Here is an 18,696-nt window from a genome sequence, read left to right as displayed (position 1 = left end):
AAAGACCCACAGAGTCTGACTGATAGCCTGCAGGGGGGTGCAGGGAGCTGAAGAAAATGACAGTATTGTACCCGGACACCGGGGGGGCACTCAAAGAAGTAAGTGCAACCCACCATAAGTACTAGAAGTGGGATGCGAGACCACCCCCCCAGCAAGGAGATATGTGACACGGAATGATACCTGCACCCATCTCAAGTGCGAGATGCCAGTTATCCCGGATCTGCGGATGGATCAGCGGGGCCGCCAGCAGGGAACCAGAAAGGCCTGGTATACCCTTTAACACTGTCCACCTAAATTGAACTATCTACATTTAGTCCAAAAAACCAAAACTCAGTCAGGAACTACAATATTTGACTTTTCCTTAAATATGTTTTAGTTTTGAAACATACACAGTTCTTCAAAATGTAAAAACATTGCTTTAAATATGTTTAAAGATATCTTAAAATGAATGCTCTTGGCCTGATTAACATCTCATTTATACCACTTTTACACTAGTATAACTCCATTGACTTCAGTGGGGTAACTCCTGATTTAAACCAGAGAAAGTGAGAGGAGAATTAGGTTTATTTCTGAAGCAAAGAAATAAATGATTGGGAAAGAATTTTTTAAAATATGCAAGAAGTTTGTTGTGTACAGAATAATATTATAGCCCTGATTCAACAAAACACTTGTCATTATTTGTCAAGGAAGCTGTTGAGGGAGTATGTTTGCAAATTTCCCCATAGGAGAGTCTCAGAACAGAACGTCTCTAACTTTGTATGTTTGCCACTTCAGGTTCAAGTCTCTATGAAGTTTGAAGGCCGATCAGCTGTAGAAGTTAATCCAAAGACGAGCCTAGATGACTTAAAGGCTTTTACATCCATGAGCTTGTATATGAAACTTCAGAAAGACCACCCACAGCTGGCAGCATCTCCAGATAGATTTGTTCTGTACCTTGGAAACAAAAATGTAAGAAAATAATCTAATTAATTTTATTCTGAAAAAAAAAAGACAGAAGTGGAAATAAGTATGTGGATTTTTCAGCAACATTTCTCTATTTCCTACCATCAGGGATTTCCACAGTAATATTTTACTCATGCTGGTCATTAGTGACATGCAGTGAACTATCCTTGCAATTTTTCCCTCTCTCCAATAAAGTATTCTATCCAAGTAGCAAATTGCATTGCCTGGTGTACTGAGATACAGAGGCTGGCTGCTGTAAACTACACTTGCCATCCACACTCAACTGGTATTGAATTGCTCTGAAGCAATTACTTCTGTCTGCCAGGCTTTTGTGGGTCACATGTAATCAACACAGTACTGCTGACAAGGTAGATTTCAAGTCTCACAGTTCAAAGGTCTTAGAGATAAGAGTGCTTCTTTGCTTGTGGCATGTGCTGCTGCTACTGAATACCCGCCTCATATCTACTTTTGAACACTTAGAAAGGGCTTGCACTCTCGTTATCAAAAAGTGTTGTGAAGCAACTGTGTTAAATTTTTACTGTTAAAGAAAAACAAAAAAGACACCTCTCACAAAGTATGTGCAATCTCGGCCAACTACTAGTTTGGAAAGGTGAAGTCAAGGGCTTTTCTCTTTAATCTTTTTTTTTTAAGGAATTTCTGCGTACAGTGCATGTAAATTAAGAAATTCCCTGCTGAGAGCAAATCTGATTATGTGCATCATATCTATGCCCTTGGACAAGCCTTTGTTGCCACTTCCTATATTGATACTGCCTAGTAAACAATAGGCACATGCAAGAGCATGTGATAGATTTCAGTCAGAAAATATCTTAGAAATATTTAACCTGGCAATTACTTCATCCAAAATGGATTTGAAACCATACTTTTTGGGACAGTTTTGTCCTGTGCAGTACCATCTACTGAAACTATATAATTAATGGAAGGTGTGCTTTAGTTTATTAGCTGTACATAAATATTCCCTTTTGTCTAAAACTGTCTAACATTTATTAGCTTTTTTGGATTACGAGTGAATCAAGTAGTCTTGACATCCCAACTCATTGGTGTTTTAGGCAAAAGATTATATGGGTCTTGCGATCAAGAGTGACAACCTGGTGTATATTTATAATCTGGGAGGTCGAGATGTGGAGATACCACTGGACTCCAAGCCAATCAGCTCTTGGCCTGCTTACTTCAGTATCATCAAAGTTGAGAGGTAAAGTGTTTATGTGGAGCTGCTCTATTTCTTATGAGATCAGTTTGGTTTGAGAATTTCACAAGTGACCAAGTAAAACTCACCAGTGCCTGTTAACTATCTAAGGCCTTGTCTACACTGCCACTTTACAGCGCTGCAACTTTCTCGCTCAGGAGTGTGAAAAAACACTGGTAGCTACTCCCCTCATGGAGGTGGGTTTTTTATAGCTTTCCCAGCGCTGGTGCCAAGACTACACAGACACATTAAAACGTTGCCGCAGCAGTGCTTTAACGTTGCTAGTGAAGACATGCCCTAACATTACCTTATGGGATTATGACAAGGCTGGTTAGCTAGGTCTTTAGCAAACTGATGAGATAGCCAGCCCTGCCAATCTTGTTCAGAATTCCATGGGAATAGGGATCCCTTGAAAAACTACAATATCATGAGTTAAGAACCTTTTTTTGATTATTTTCACTTCTATACGGCATGTGTCACATTTGATGTTCTAAACACAGTAAAGGCAGGGCAGAGTTTTTAAAACAATTTCAGGAGAAAAAAGAGGATGCTCACCTCAGGCTAACAGTGACTTTAAAAAGACTTTCTTTCTTTGGTTGGACAAAAAGGCAGTCTGGAAATATATATATTAGGGCTGTCAAGCGATTAAAAAAATAATCGTGTGATTAACCGTGCTATTAAACAATAATAGAATACCATTTATTTAAATATTTTTCTACATTTTCAAATATATTGATTTCAGTTACAACACAGAATACAAAGTGTACAGTGCTCACTTTATATTTATTTTTATTATAAATATTTGCACTGTAAAAAACAAAAGAAATAGTATTTTTCAGTTTACCTAATACAAGTACTGTAGTGCAATCTCTTTATCATGAAAGTTGAACTTACAAATGTAGAATTATGTACAAAAACAACCTGCATTCAAAAAATAAAACAATGTAAAACTTTAGAGCCTACAAGTCCACTCAGTCCTACTTCTTGTTCAGCCAATTGCTAAGACAAACAAGTTTGTTTACATTTATGGGAGATAATGCTGCCCACTTCTTTATTACAATGTCACCTGAAAGTGAGAACAAGTGTTCTCACGGCACTGTTGTAGCCGGCGTCGCAAGATATTTACATGCCAGATGCACTAAAGATTCATATGTCCCTTGATGCTTTAACCACCATTCCAGAGGATATGCATTCATGCTGTGTTCTACAAAGGAGTAATGAATAACTGCTGAAGAGAACAAATGCTTAGATAGGGCTACTACAAATGAGAACATCAAAAAATATTTAATAAATTTCAATTTGTATTCTATTGTTTAACAGTGCGATTAATCGTGATTAATTTTTTTGTTAATCGCGTGAGTTAACTGAGATTAATCGACAGCTCTAATATAGCTTTTTTTTTAGGAAAAGTGAAAAAAAGCTAGAAAACAGAAATGTCTCCTCCATAGTTAACAACGTCTTTTCTCCATTTCTTCCTGATCCTACACCTGACCCAAATATTTGTCCCAAGAGCACCAGAAAAAACAATTGGGCCTGAATCTGTTCTCCACCATTTTTCCACTAGTGCAACTTCAATGGAGCTATTCATTGGCACAAGCCTAAGAGTCTAATCCTGCTTCCATTGGAGTCAGTAGAAATTCCATTGACTCCAAGAGGGCAGGCTCAAGTAGTAAGTGGAAGGAGAATCCACTCCAATCTCTGTAATTTCTCGCTTTGGTCCCAGCCAGAACACCAGATGGGTGATGCTTTTCTGGTGGAGAAAATACTTACATTAAACTACCAAAAAAACTTTGTTTAAATTATCTTTTCCTGTTTCTTATATCTAACCATCAAGCTAAAGATATGACTATGCAGCCCTCTTTTTCTCCAAATTCCTTCAACAGGGTGGGAAAGCATGGCAAAATATTTCTAACTGTGCCGAGCCCTAGCAGCACAGCTGAAGAAAAATTCATCAAAAAAGGAGAGGTCCCTGGTGCTGACTCCCTTTTGGATTTGGAGCCCAAAAATACCGTCTTCTATGTTGGTGGAGTGCCTTCAAATTTTAAGGTAGATCAAATAACTCTTCTGTATATATTGAAACTTAAATAAATCAAACCCATGCTGCTGGGACTTCCTTTACAAACTTGTCATTAATGGAAAGGTTTGGTTACTGGAAACATCCTTATTAAGTCACATACCACATTACGATTCTTCAACAAGTTCCCTGGAATCTGCAGCACTGACCAAGGCTAATGCTACCATCTACATAGAATGTCCTCCAATGAAAAGCTGATCAGATTCATCTTGGCTACAGTAAAATGTTTCTGACATGTAATTAGAGAAAAAATACATAGTTCTTGTTCTAGATGGACACATAGTAGCCCAACTGAACAATGTGTGCTTTCTGCTATACTCTGTCAACACTGGGTGCCAAGTCTGGCATAGAAACTTCCCTGTATGACGGCTGTTTGATGGCCTATTTGAAATATGATAGTGGCCTCAAGTTAGGCACCCTATAGAATTCATGGTGCAGACATCCATATGTTCCTAATATTAGCCGTAAATGGTTTGCTACTTCTGTGAAAATTAGTTGGAAAAACCATTTTCTAAACATCAGACTCTTAAAGATTTTAATCAGTAAATACCTATTCAGGGATGTAAATCTGTGCACCAGAGATGGCTCAACAGAATTACTAAATCCTAATGAGGACCTGATATGACTGTGGAAAAAGCCAACTGATATGCCAATTAATGCTGGGTGTAACTGGCAGATAATGTGCTGAAGAAATGTTTGCTGCTGCTATGCCTATTCTACAGTGTAGAGTTTTTTTAATATTGGAAGACTGCTGCATTAATTCTGCCAACTTTACTTTCATTTTGTTTTTACATCACTTGATTTTTTTCCTTTCACTAACAAGGCAATTTAGATTCAATTTGCAGTGATCATTGTTGAGTTATTTAAAATAATCTCTGCTGAACTTTAGCTACTGGCAAAGATAAATTCTATGAATATGAGAGAATCTCCTAGAGTTCACATGCTCTTTTTTTTCTTTCTTGTGGTATGAAATGGCCTTTAAACCACAAAGAGATGTAAATAAAATGAACACAAAATACTGGGGGATATTTCCATTTAGATTGTTATGCAGTGTTGTTCTTTGGATATCAGAGAGACAAGGTGGGTGATATAATATCTTTTATTGGACCAACTTCTGTTGGTGAAAGAGACAAGCTTTCGAATTACACAGAGCTCTTCTTCAGGTCTTTGGATAATAAATTGTGTAATCTGACTAAAATAGATCTAGGATTAGTCATAAAATCATTATAGTATCACATAGCACCCAAGATCCAATCTACCCTAAAATCTAACTCCTCCTTCTTTTGCCCCTTGTCTTTAAAAATTATGGTGGAAGTTCTCATTTGTAGTAGTCCTATCTAAGCATTTGTTCTCTTCAGCAGTTATTCATTACTCCTTTGTAGAACACAGCATAACTGCCTTTCCCCATGCTTGGACACACCACTTCCCATATCTGGCTAACTTACTTTCAGAGGGGTGTTAACAGGCCACTTTACCTGGAATTGTCCCTTGAAATATGTGTTAACTACTTATGCTAAACAATTTGTTCCACCTTGTATTTAGCTGTGACACTCTGAGTAGGTTTCCCAGACCTGAAGAAGAGCTCTGTGTAAGCTGGAAAGCTTGTCTCTCTCATCAACAAAAGTTGGTCCAATAAAAGATTATACCTCAGCCATCTTGTCTCTAAAGCTTTGTCTACACTAGCACTTTTGTTGGCAAAACTTTTGTCGGTCAGGGGTGTGAAAAAACACACCCCGACATAAGTTTCACTGTCAAAAGCACTGGTGTGGACAGTGTGGACAACAGCTACCGCTGTTCGTTGTGGGTGGTTTAATTATGCTGGCAGGAGAGCACTCTCCTGCCAGCATAGAGTAGCTACAGAGGAGATCATACAGCTGCGCTGCTGTAAGGTCTGTAGTGTAGACATAGCCTAACGCTAAGAGCTTCAAAACAAAATTGATCTCATGAACAAATAAGTTTGGCATCCCTGAATAAAATACATGTGCTGACTTTACCCTTTCGCCTTTGTTTCCTTCTCTGCACAGCTCCCTCCCAGTTTGAACCTGCCTGGCTTCATTGGCTGCTTGGAACTGGCCACCCTGAATGATGATATAATCAGTTTATACAATTTCAAGCACATCTACAATATGAATACCACTGCATCGCCACCTTGTGCCAGGTAGAGAAAAATTCAACTGTTAGAATGAAGTTCTTTGATAGCTTGCAATGTTTGGAGACCCGAATGGCTGTTTCATTTCCTTCCTTTTAGAGAAGAATCTCAGGATAATATTAACTTGACCTTTCCTGAATAAACCTCACCACTTTAAACTGTAGTTCAGACCAACTGGCTTGATCTGTTCTACAATTGTACATTTTCTTTGTTATTTTCCATCTCGACAAATTGTCCCAAATGGCTTATTCACTCCTCTGACACAGAACCATTAGTGCCATATGCTCCTGAACTATTCCGTAAAAAAATTTCTTCTTTTTAAGCCCTTTGCAGCAAGAATGAGAAATGTTCCACTTAAAGGGAAACTGTACGATTCATTTACCATAAATATTTATGGGAAGTTTCTTCATTCAGTAGTCAGGAACTATAGTTTTGTGTTGCATTTTGATGTATATCTATATACTCAGAGAGAAAGAAACTCTAGTATTGGAAATAAATGCAGGTTTTAATAAATCTGAAGAGACCAACTAGAGTATAGGATTTTTTTTTTTCCAAATCTCTCTTACAGAGAGAAGGTACTTTGAGTGAAAAGCCCTATTCACCATATCTCTATAACAGTGTATGAAGGGTACATTCCTTGCATAATTGAGGACCCAATCCATCTTCAGTTAAAGTACATGTTGGATTCCCATTGAATTCTACGGGAGTTGGATAACCCTTAAAAAGAATACTTCCGCCTATAATCAGGAAGGTTTGTGGCCCTAACACCTGTCCAATAATGAGCCTCCAAACTTTCCAGTTTCCGACATATAACTATAAAAAACTGGGCATGTTTAGTCTTGAGAAAAGAAAATTGAGGGATGGGACCCCAGAACACCCTTCAAATATGATAAGAGCTGTTATAAAGAGGACAGGTATCAGAGGGGTAGCCGTGTTAGTCTGAATCTGTAAAAAGCAACAGAGGGTCCTGTGGCACCTTTAAGACTAACAGAAGTATTGGGAGCATAAGCTTTCGTGGGTAAGAACCTCACTTCTTCAGATGCAAGGCATCTTCTTCTTGCATCTGAAGAAGTGAGGTTCTTACCCACGAAAGCTTATGCTCCCAATACTTCTGTTAGTCTTAAAGGTGCCACAGGACCCTCTGTTGCTTTATAAAGAGGACAGTGATCAATTGTTCTCCAGGTCCACTGAAGGCAGGACAAGTAGTAATGGGCTTAATCTGCAGCAAGGAAGTTTTAGTTAGATATTAGGGAAAACTTCCTAACTACAAAGACAGTTAAGATCTGGAATAGGTTTCCAAGGGAGGCTGTGGAATCCCCATCCCTGGAAATTTTTAAGAAGAGGTTACACAAACATTTTTCAGGGATAGTCAAGATTTATTTGGTCCTGTATCAGTGCAGGGGCTGGGTAAGATGACCTCTCAACATCCCTTCCATACCTACATATATATGACTCTGTACCACAAAACCAACATGATAAGGGAGACTATCAAAGCCCTAAATAATTTTTCAGGGAAAATTCCGACAGCAGTGTAAAAAAAAAAAAGTCAGAAGCCTAAAGTCTTCGTCCCTCCCAGGGATAAATAAAAGTTCAAGATGACTATTCCAAGAAAGTGTTGTAAACTCTGACACCCAAATGTTAACAACTCCCTGGATCTTCAGTGCAGGGTCATAATGCTAAGAATGCTCTGAGATGGTCTCTAATTCTTGCTTGCTTCTGTGTTCTTTTCCATGCTAGGAATAAGCTGGCCTTCACTCAGAGCCGAGCTGTGAGCTATTTCTTTGATGGCTTTGGCTATGGTTTGGTGAGGAACATTGAGAGAAGAGGAAGGTTCAGCCAGGTGACTCGTTTTGACATAGAAGTTCGAACACCAACAGACAATGGGCTTATTCTCCTGATGGTTAATGGAGTGAGTATAAAATTCTGTTCTCACACTGTCCCCTCTTTCTCTTCTGCCTATTCTGCACAGTTACTATGCAGTACCCCAAATGTTGATGATTTATATTTCATTTTGGAAGAGAAAGTTCCCTTCTGCACACATATCATGAGGGACCTGAAGTACTGGGTACAAAGCCACTCGTATTCTCTGATTTACTCTCACTGGCCCTAATTCTGCTCCCACAGTGGCATAATGAGCACTTCAGTGGCGTTACAGTAACATGAAACTGCTTAAAGTGTGAAGATTATCAGGCCCAGTATTTTTACTTTTATTTAAATGTGAATGCACTGTCCGTGCTATCAGATGTTACTATATAGTAGTTGACATGAAGTTCTATACATTTGTCTCCTGGTAGATAGATGGCTGAACTCTATTATACAGTGCAATAGACAAGGTGGGTGGGGTAATATCTTTCATTGAACCAATACAGTTAGTTACTGTTGTAACTTGGAATTAGAGACTATCCTAAACCAAAATAGTGGATCCAAGCACCCCCAAATTTTCAGAAGTTTAAGATTGTCCCCTAACTCTATAAGTTAATCTGATGATCTGATCAAAAAACCCACATCCAAACATCTTCAAGCTTTACAATATTTTGAATATAAACTCAGACTTGTGTCTTGAGGCATCTCTTCCTCAAACTTGCAAGCCCAGTGTGAGTTAAAATAATTTAGTACAGCAAAAGAAAATAATTTATTGTGTAGATATGGCAAAAATATCAAGAAAGTAGAACAGTTCACCTGCCTGAACAGAACCATAATGGCTAACAGAGACCTCAAGAAAGAAGTCACATCAAGGATAGAAAGGCATCCACAGCATTTACTAAACCCAACATTGTATGGAAATCAAAGAAACACAGCACCAGAACAAAACAGATGCATTTTAATTCAAACAACATTTCAGTGCTAATATATGGCTGTGAAAGCTGAGATCTACCAAAATGTTAGTTAGAAAGTAGATGCTTCACAAAATAAGTGCCTACAAAAGATTCTGGGTATTGGTTGGAAAGACTTTGTCACCAACGAAGAGGTCTGAGAAATCACCAACCAGCAACTCGTTTCCACTAGAATCAGAAGGAAGTGCTGGACATATTTGGGACATGTACTCCGGATGCCAACACACAGACTCCCATGAAGCTGTCAAGTGGAAACCAGACAGTGTGAGAAAACAAGGGCACCCAGGAGAAACCCTAAGAAGAACCCTTAGCCGGGAGGGTAAAACAGGTTATCTCAACACCATAGAACAGTTGCAAGCAGCAGCAAATGACAGAAAGAAATGGAAGATTCCACCCTGTGTGCCAATATTGGCTCAGAAGGATGTAAAAATGTATGTTGATACAGTATGTGCACAGACTTCACTGCAATGAATTAATTCCATTCTAATTAAAACGCTTACTTGGCAGTGGTTGCCGTCAGGGATACTTATAGAGGAGATTTCTGCAGTGCAGATTGCTCTACAGCATCTGAACACCACCAGTAACCTCAGCTCTGCTTTAAGCAGCAGTTGCTACACAAAAAGCTCTTCTGTAGTAGACCAGTAATTGGTTTCTTCTGAGCAGAAATTCCCAAAATTGTGTCTGAATTGTACTGTATATACTTTGTAATTGTGTATTCTGTGATGGAAACTATAGTCGTATTGGACATAAGCTGTTGAAGACCAGTTCTGTTGATGGACATTTTTGGTTGGATTGTACAAAACCAGCTACCACTGTTGTGTTCTATCTGGACAGCTCATAAATATACAAAAATAAGTAATTCTTTTTACTTTATTCACAAGTTTGGCCTGTTCCTTTTGTAGTGTTTTTTAAGGTTTAATGTTCTCTTGTCTCCATTAGAGACTGTCATATTAATGTTAGAAAAATATAAAAATAAACATCTGGCCAGATCCCCAGCTGCTGTAAATTGGTCCACTGTACTCCCTTACATTCATATATGGTTTATCAATCTAATTCTATGCCACAGAACTTGAAATCAAGGATGACTTGATTTCCTAGTCCTTCTGTGTCCTGGTGTTTCTCTCTCCCTTAAGTGCTCCCCATTTTTTCCCCTGAAAAATTCATTACCTTAATGATTTCTCTGAGTGCTGCTCTGCTTACAAAGTTTGTATGCTGTGTTGGTGTCGCTGTGTTGATCCCAGGACATTAGAGAGACAGGGTGAGTGAGGTAATATCTTTTACTGGATCAACTTCTGTTGGTGAGAGAAACAAGCTTTCAAGTTTACTTTGTATAAGCTCGAAAGCTTGTCTCACCAACAGAAGTTGGTCCAGTAAAAGATATTACCTCACCCACCTTGTCACTATAAAGTTTTGGTTATCCAGCCATAGAATAGAATCCATAGCATGTGGCATTGGTGACCAATGACACAGCCTGAAAACCTAATTCAGGATACTGAATAAGTATATGTTTCAAACAGTAGTTCACCAAAATTCCAAATCAATACTATTTATCAAACAATTTATGAATAAAAAAAATCCAGGAAAATTATGATAATTTTGCAAATAAGTAAAAGGCCATTTTCATGAATAAATTGTTCATAATGAATAGTTCAACCATCTCTAATCATCTTATATATCCATCTCTATATTGCTTGCATAAGAATGATGTCTATATACTTTCCTTTAATGCTGTTTGTTTTGTACAGAGTATGTTTTTCAGTCTAGCGATGCAGAATGGATTCCTGTATCTACGCTATGACTTTGGCTTCAGCACTACCCCTGTGCTTCTTGAAGATTCAATGAAGAAGGCTCAGATAAATGATGCAAAATTCCATGAGGTAAAACTGATGTGAAAGTATTTTTATTTAGCTAGCCACACCAAGAATAATAAAGCATAATGCTAGGTTGCTGCTCTTATAATTAAAGAACCAAAAAATGATGGGTCAGACTTTATAGAATACCAAATGTGTCAGTTTTGCTATGAAGTGGCAAGGAACACTGGGCAGAAAAAAAGATACTAATACTAAAAAGTATTAAAAGTCAGAATAAAACTATATATCCAGAGGAAAGCACTTCATAAATATTGTTCTCTACAACCACAAATATGTGTGTCACTATTTTAACTCAATCAGTTTTAGCAGCTATTGTATTACAAAGTGTTGAACTCCCATTTCGGTACAAAAGGAATTACTCAAATGAAATTCAGTATTGATGTTGGAACTATAGACACTTATTTAGGCAGCTCAGCAACTCAAAAACTGACAGTCTGCACCTGCATTAGGGGTTCCAGAGAATTTGCTTCAAGCCATCATCGCTGTGACAATGACAGTAATAAATCTGAACTGTAAGGGCATGATTCTTCTCTCACTTACGTGGTGCAAATTAGGAGTCTGATTACTGATATCAGTGGAGTTACAGTGGTATTTAACTTGTGTAAGTGTCAGCAGAACTAAGCCCTACATTTCAACAATAAAAGCAGATTTAAAGGCATATATCCAAATTCTCTACTCAAGTCAATGGAAGTGCTCCATTTACACCTGTATAGAATTTGGCCTGTGATAACTTTTTACAAGCAAATGAAAGAAGGATTTGGTTTGTTTTGGCCCTTAGAAAAATCATTATATTGAAATGAGCTCACTACTAGTCATTCTTGTCAGCTCCACACTGATTCACAAGCCTCTTTTTGAATAGAATAATTGTTAAATTTTAAAAATACAATAGACAATAATTACAGACTTCCTTTTATTAAAAATGCCAATTTGGCAAACCCAGCATGATAACTTCTAAAAGACAATATTCTTGGACATTTGGAGTTGAACTGTTCATTTCTCCTTTCAGATTTCTGTTATATATCACAATTCTAAGAAGATGATCTTGGTGGTGGACAGACGACATATAAAAAGTGTGGAAAATGAAAAGAAAGCAATGCCATTCACTGATATCTACATAGGAGGAGCTCCTTCCGAGATCTTGAAGTCCAGGTTTGTTGACAGTCCAGGTTCCATCAGTACTCATCTGATTGTTGCACAATGGTTTGCAAGAAGGTGTGTTTTACCACCTTTGCTCCTTCATGAAAAACAGCTTCTAAGGCTCCATTTTAATTTTGCTCAGAGCTCTAGGTATAAAGTACTTGGCATGTGTACATTGATCCAAGATGGCTGTAGCTCTGCTGATGGCTGAAATTAGTCGTGTGATCCAGAAGAGTCTCAGCAGAGGATAACAGAAACTGCAGTACAGTTGGGACAAAAATAAATGTTTAAAGAGTGTATGAAAACAAATATATATATATATATATATATATATATATATATATATATATATATATACACTGCTACCTCGATATCACGCAACCCGATATAACACGAATTCAGATATAACGCGGTAAAGCAGTGCTCCGGGGGGGCAGGGCTGCGCACTCCGGTGGATCAAAGCAAGTTCAATATAACGCGGTTTCACCTATAATGCGGTAAGATTTTTTGGCTCCCGAGGACAGTGTTATATCGAGGTAGAGGTGTGTATATCTATATCTATATATATATATATATATATATACACACATATAGATAGATAGATAGATATACACACATAGGAAAAGCTAACCCCCCTTCCTTTCAACAAGCGTTCTTCTTTGAGTAAAATGCCTTTAGCTTATGAACACAGATATCATATCTCACTGTCAATCATATTTTCAGATAAAAGGATTTTTTCCACTATAAACCTTAGTTCAAATTAGTCTCTATTTATCTATGGGCTCAAATGTAGTTGTCCCTGTATCGATGTGCAAAGGTGTGAGGGGAGATCCCAGGGAGCCTTCTCTTTCCCCTGAAGCCATTGGACAAAGGCCAAGCATAGTCCCATTAGGGAGTACAGGTCCTACTTCCTAAAATGAGCCAGAGTAGGACCATGAACACTCTCTGCTCCTATTTCAGCAGCAGAAGGAAGATATGATTAGATGCATAAAGTATGGTACATTTTGTATATTGTGTTGTAATTGAAATCAATATATTTGAAAATGTAGAAAAACATCCACAAATATTTATCATAAATTTAAATTTGTATTCTATTATAGTTTAACAGTGTGGTTAAAATTGCGATTAATCACGACTAATTTTTTTAATCTAGTTAATTTGTTTTCAGTTAATCACTTGAGTTAACTGTGATTAATTGACAGTCCTAAAAATTAGATATTTATACAGAGAATGAAAACATCCACAGTTACATTATATAAGATAAAAATACAATGGACCAGATTTGGAGGTGGTGTAAATTGATGTAGCTCCATTGAAGTCAGTTGAGCTACACTGATTTACATCAGCTGAGAATCTGGCCCAATAAATATAAACCATCATAATTCAAGGAATAAACCGATCACTGTGACAGAGGGCTAGGAAGAAACTCTCTGTAGGCAGGTAACTCCATAATTTCCCACTATGGGGATTCTGACACCTTCCACTACTAGCCACTGTCAGAGGCAGGATAGCAGACTAGATAGAACACTGCTCTGACTGGTATGGAAATTCCTTTGTTCCTGCAAAATATTAGCCAACCATCCTAGCCAATATCTGAATTCAATCTTTATCTTCCATTGACATCTACTTGATTTTCCTGGGGAGATTTACATTTTACTGAATTTGTTACTATGCAACTAGCTAATAGACTTAGGGAAGTAATTTGATTTTCTTCCAAGTCAGTATATTTTCACTCACTCCAGTAGCCTTTTCCTCTGTCAGTTATCTTGTCTTCAAATGAATGCATTTGGAATCACATTCATATATTTTATTCTCACACCATTCTTTTTTCAGCTAGGGATATTTAACTAGACAAGTAGCTATTTGAAGTTACAAATCAAAGGGACTACTCACATGAGTAAGGGTCAGCCCCTTAACCTATTTATTAGGACGTGATCCAAGTCCCACAGAAGACAATGGGAGTGTTCCCCTGACTTCAGTGGAGATTAGAGCGGGCACTTTGTGCTTATTATTTAGAAAGTACTAATAATTTCTGATAATCATCCAGACTTGAGCTAGGCTGAACCTCCATATCATTTGAGGTTTATTAGCACAGTCAGTCTTTAGTTTATCTGGTGGAAGTTGATGGAGGTAATTCTGAAATAGCACCATTATGTGCCAGTAACTGAGTATCTTCTAACATCTTTATGCAAATACCAACTGAAGTTGTGCCTTTATGCACAAATAAAGAGAGGAACAATGGTAAGGTGATTAAGGCACTGGCCTGGGACTAAAGAGATCCTGTTTCATTTCTTGGCTCCACCACAAACTTTCTATGGGACCTTCAGCAAGTCACCTCACCTTTTTTTGTGCCTCAGCTACCCATCTGTCAAATGGGGATGATAATACTTTTCTACCTCCAAAGGGTGTTATGAGGATAAATTCAATGATGTTAGGTGCTCAGATACTATTATGATGAGCACAACAGAAAAATATGTGTGAGAAAAAGTAGTCAGTACAGATTGCTGTACCAGCAATCTCAAACCTGGCATTAAAAGGATTACTGAAGGCTATATTCTGCTCTCATTTACCACCTTGAAACCATTTAATTAAAGACTCATGTGTGTAAGTGAGATCAGAATTTGGTCCCAAATCCATTACCTCTGTTAGTATTATTTGTTTTGCCAGTTGAGTCCTGTCTGTTTCCTGAGAGGAGAATGGAATTGCCTATTGGGGCAGTTCATAAAGAAAAAACTGAAACATAACTTTCATAGATTTGTTCATAAGGTAAAATTCAAAACCCGTATTTTTTCTTTCTTAAAAATAGAAATAATACCACATCCTTTAATTTCAGTTGCTATTTTAAACTTCTCAAGATTTCGCCACATGATTTCTTCAGCATACTCACCAATTTCCCTCCTTAACATTTATAAGTGTTGATGTATTTTGACCTTTCAGGATATAAAACATGGGGAAATATTTGCTATACATAAAGAGCTCGGATTGGGATTGACTGGGGCGAGAGGTTTGTGTTTTTCAAGTTTTCTGAATGCTTCCTACTAAAGGGGAAAAGTACTTTTGTGAGGATTAGGGTTAGCTAACTGCAGTCTGTTTGACATTGTTTTCCAGCAATCTTAGCCCACACCTCACAGTAAATACTGGCTTTAAGGGCTGCATGAAGGGTTTCCAGTTTCAAAAGAAGGATTTCAACTTGTTAGAGGAGCCAGGAACCCTGGGAATCAGTTATGGCTGTCCAGAAGAGTCACTTGTAAGTACAGCACCAGGCATGGGGCCATGGCAAACTCTTGGCTATGGATCTGACCGTCAACTTGACATTAATTCCAAATAATGGGAAGGAAAAATCTGCAACCCAGGAACTATATTTAACTCATTGATTTTGATTTTTTAATTGCATACTGAAATGATTCCCAACTTTTATGCTGAATTGCAGTACAAAATAGTCATGTTTTCTCTGATATTTCAAAAGTTGTGATGTCAGGATTCAGTCTGTAATACATAATGTGCTGTATTCTGAGGGCAGATAGTCCCTCTTTACTCCATTTTTGTTTCGTGAAGTAAAGAAAATATTCTTAGAAAGGGAGTACTTGATAGCAGAGGAGTACAGAAGGCAAATGTGAAAAAGAACAACAGAATGCTAACCCATCTATGGTACTACTTCCCCAGGAGTATTGACAGATGGGCAAATATTTCTAGGCTGATCCTGTTCATGGAGAAAAATCGAAGGTCATTGTGGATACAGAGGCTTTCCCACTCTGCGGCTTTTCTTCTTATTGTTGGATTGTTTCAGTAAGCAGAGTGGCAACCAAGTTTGAGAATGTATGATGCTACATGGCAGTCATTTCAACTTGTGCATTAGAACCAATCAGAACAGACAAAAATGTCAAAGCATTTTCTAGCCAGGAAACCATTCAGGGGTCCACATGAAAACTCCAAAGAAGAAAAAATTGTCCTTGGAACCTTTGGGTCAGTTCTTCCCTTGCTTTCACCAATACAACTACAACACCATCAAACTTAATGGGATGGCATTGGTACAAATGACCCTCCATCTTGTATCATTCTGTTCAATATAATAGAAACCTGGTAAATCTAGATAATTTACATGGCCTTGATCCTGCAAGTGGACATCTGCACCCATGCGGAGCCCCATTGAAATCAGTAGGACTTCATGCAGGAGCAGAAATCTGTGTTTGTAGAACTCATTACAGAATTAGGGTGGATATCACCTTAAGCAGGGGGAACCTATAGCTTTGTTACATACTCTTGTCAGTATTTATTTTCATATTTTCACTGAGAAACATTGATTCAGAGTCCTCATGGGGCAGGGAATGTAGGCAAGGGGGGAAATCCCTGTGTTTATTCAATTTAAGACCTTCACTTCCCCTGAGTTCAATTGGCTTTGAATGAGGCCCTTAGTCTCTGAAGAAATAGAGAACAATTTGACTTACATAGTTTAAAAAAATCTAAGAGACTGTTCGGAACCAACAGGAAAGGGATACTAAGACAGTAAATATCATAATGACTCTATATAAATCCATGGAACGGCCACACCTGGAATACTGTATGCAGTTCTCGTTGCCCCATCTCAAAAAAGATATATTAGAATTGGAAAAGTTACAGAGGAGGGCAACAAAAATGACTAAGATATGGAACAGCTTCTGTATGAAGAGAGATTAAAAAGACTGGGACTTTTCAGCTTGGAAAAGAGATGACTAAGGAACGATATGATAAAGGTCTACAGAATAATGAATGGCATAGAGAAAGTGAATAAGGAAGTGTTATTTACTCTTTCAAACAATAGATAGGGTTGATTTCACCCAATGAACTTAACAGGCAGCAGGTTTAAAACAAACAAAAAAAGGAAGTACTTCTTCAAACAATGCACAGTCAACCCGTGGAACTTGTGGCGAGGGGATGTTGTGAAAGCCAAAACTATAATGGGGTTCAAAAAAAATTAGCTAAGTTCATGGAGGATAGGCCCTTCAATGGCTATTAGCCAAGGTGGTCAGGAATGCAACCCCAAGCTCTGTGTCCCTAGCCTCTGCCTGCCAGAAGCCGGGAGTGGACGACAGGGGATGGATCACTCGATGATTGCCTCTTCTGTTCATTCCCTCGGAATCACCTGGCATTGGCTACTATTGGAAGACAGGATACTGGGCTAGATGGACCATTGGTCTGACTCAGTATGGCTGCTCTTATGTTCTTACTTTCTTAATGTTTTCAAAACATACCACTCCATTTAGATCAGTTTAAACCTAGGGGACAAGTCTGAATTTTTCATATGAAAATTGGTCCAGCTGAATCTGAAGAAAAAGGGAGGCTTCTATTACTATTGTTTATTATTGTTAAAAATACTTCCTATAGAACACTTGTGACTTTGTTGACTTGGCATGCAGATGTCCCGCAGAGCATATTTCAATGGAGAAAGCTACATTTCCTCCAGCCAAAAAATGTCACTCTTTGATGAGTTTGAAAGCGGCTTCAACTTCCGGACTTTGCAGCCCAATGGGCTGCTATTCCATTATGCTGAAGGAGTGAGTATGCTTTTTTTTTTTTAATGTACTGGCACTATGGAGAATTTCATGATCATTTCCTGCTTTGTTTCTTAAAAACAAAAAATAATCCACAATTTAGAAATACCTCTTTGTGGGCTAATTTTCATATTCTACACCCAGTAGACCAAATCCTTCAGTCTTTATTTGGGCAAAATCCCATTGACATCAAAGGGATTTTTGCGTAACTAAAGATTACAGGATTTGACCCTATGCATATAACTGTACTCAACACAGTGTGTGTAGTACAAATGTAGCTTGTGTCTCATTCTGTGTTTGTGCTACATCTAGCACAATAGGGCTGCAATCCTGATTTGAGCACCTAGGTCCTTCCACAATATAAATAATAGTAATAATAATGGCAATATTCCCTTCCCAGGGAAATACACATGGAAGGGAAGATGAAGCAGAGAACTCCTTGAGTTTAAATTGGTGGGGCAACAGTCTGACCCTTCCTCAGGTGACACAAATCGGCCAGAAAGTTGGCTTCACCCTCAGCTGGTGTAGATTCCCCTATCCCATCCCCCACCGTAGGATGCCTGTGTGGTGAGAAGGAGCAGTGCTGGAAAGGCCCCTTGCAGCCATGAGCAGCCAAGCTGCTCTAACTGCTCCCCTCTGCAGTGCACAATGGAAGGAAGCATGGGGCTTAAACTCGCTTACAAGTGAATAAGTGAGCATAAGTAGTTCTAAGAAAGAGTCCCTTGCAGTCAACCAGGCTAACCAACACTTTCTTACCCATCACTTCTGATTTTGACCCAAAGGATTAAGACCCTAATCTTGTGAGATGCCAAGTATCCTCTTCTCCAATAGGAGTTCAGATACTTAGGCCTGGTCTACACTACGACTTTAATTCGGATTTAGCTGCTTTAATTCGAATTAACGCTTGACCCGTCCACACAACGAAGCCATTTAATTCGAATTAAAGAGCCCTTTAAT

General features: G+C 38.2%; 1 protein-coding gene across 1 annotated transcript in view; it reads left to right on the top strand.

Moving 5' to 3' along the window:
- LAMA4 (laminin subunit alpha 4) overlaps window positions 1-18,696 on the top strand; it is a 126,567-nt gene that overhangs the window by 88,329 nt on the left and 19,542 nt on the right. The window contains exons 19-27 of the mRNA XM_065400888.1: window positions 775-948; window positions 2,010-2,152; window positions 4,030-4,192; window positions 6,245-6,378; window positions 8,107-8,278; window positions 10,949-11,080; window positions 12,081-12,223; window positions 15,320-15,458; window positions 17,605-17,742. Of these exons, the coding sequence (XP_065256960.1) occupies window positions 775-948; window positions 2,010-2,152; window positions 4,030-4,192; window positions 6,245-6,378; window positions 8,107-8,278; window positions 10,949-11,080; window positions 12,081-12,223; window positions 15,320-15,458; window positions 17,605-17,742 (1,338 nt within the window). The remainder of the gene's footprint in view (window positions 1-774; window positions 949-2,009; window positions 2,153-4,029; window positions 4,193-6,244; window positions 6,379-8,106; window positions 8,279-10,948; window positions 11,081-12,080; window positions 12,224-15,319; window positions 15,459-17,604; window positions 17,743-18,696) is intronic.

The sequence above is a fragment of the Emys orbicularis genome, chromosome 3 (genome assembly GCF_028017835.1).
Source record: "Emys orbicularis isolate rEmyOrb1 chromosome 3, rEmyOrb1.hap1, whole genome shotgun sequence".
Lineage (NCBI taxonomy): Eukaryota > Metazoa > Chordata > Testudines > Emydidae > Emys > Emys orbicularis.
The sequence above is the reverse complement of the archived record's forward strand: the minus strand, read 5'-3'. Positions and strand labels throughout refer to the sequence as shown.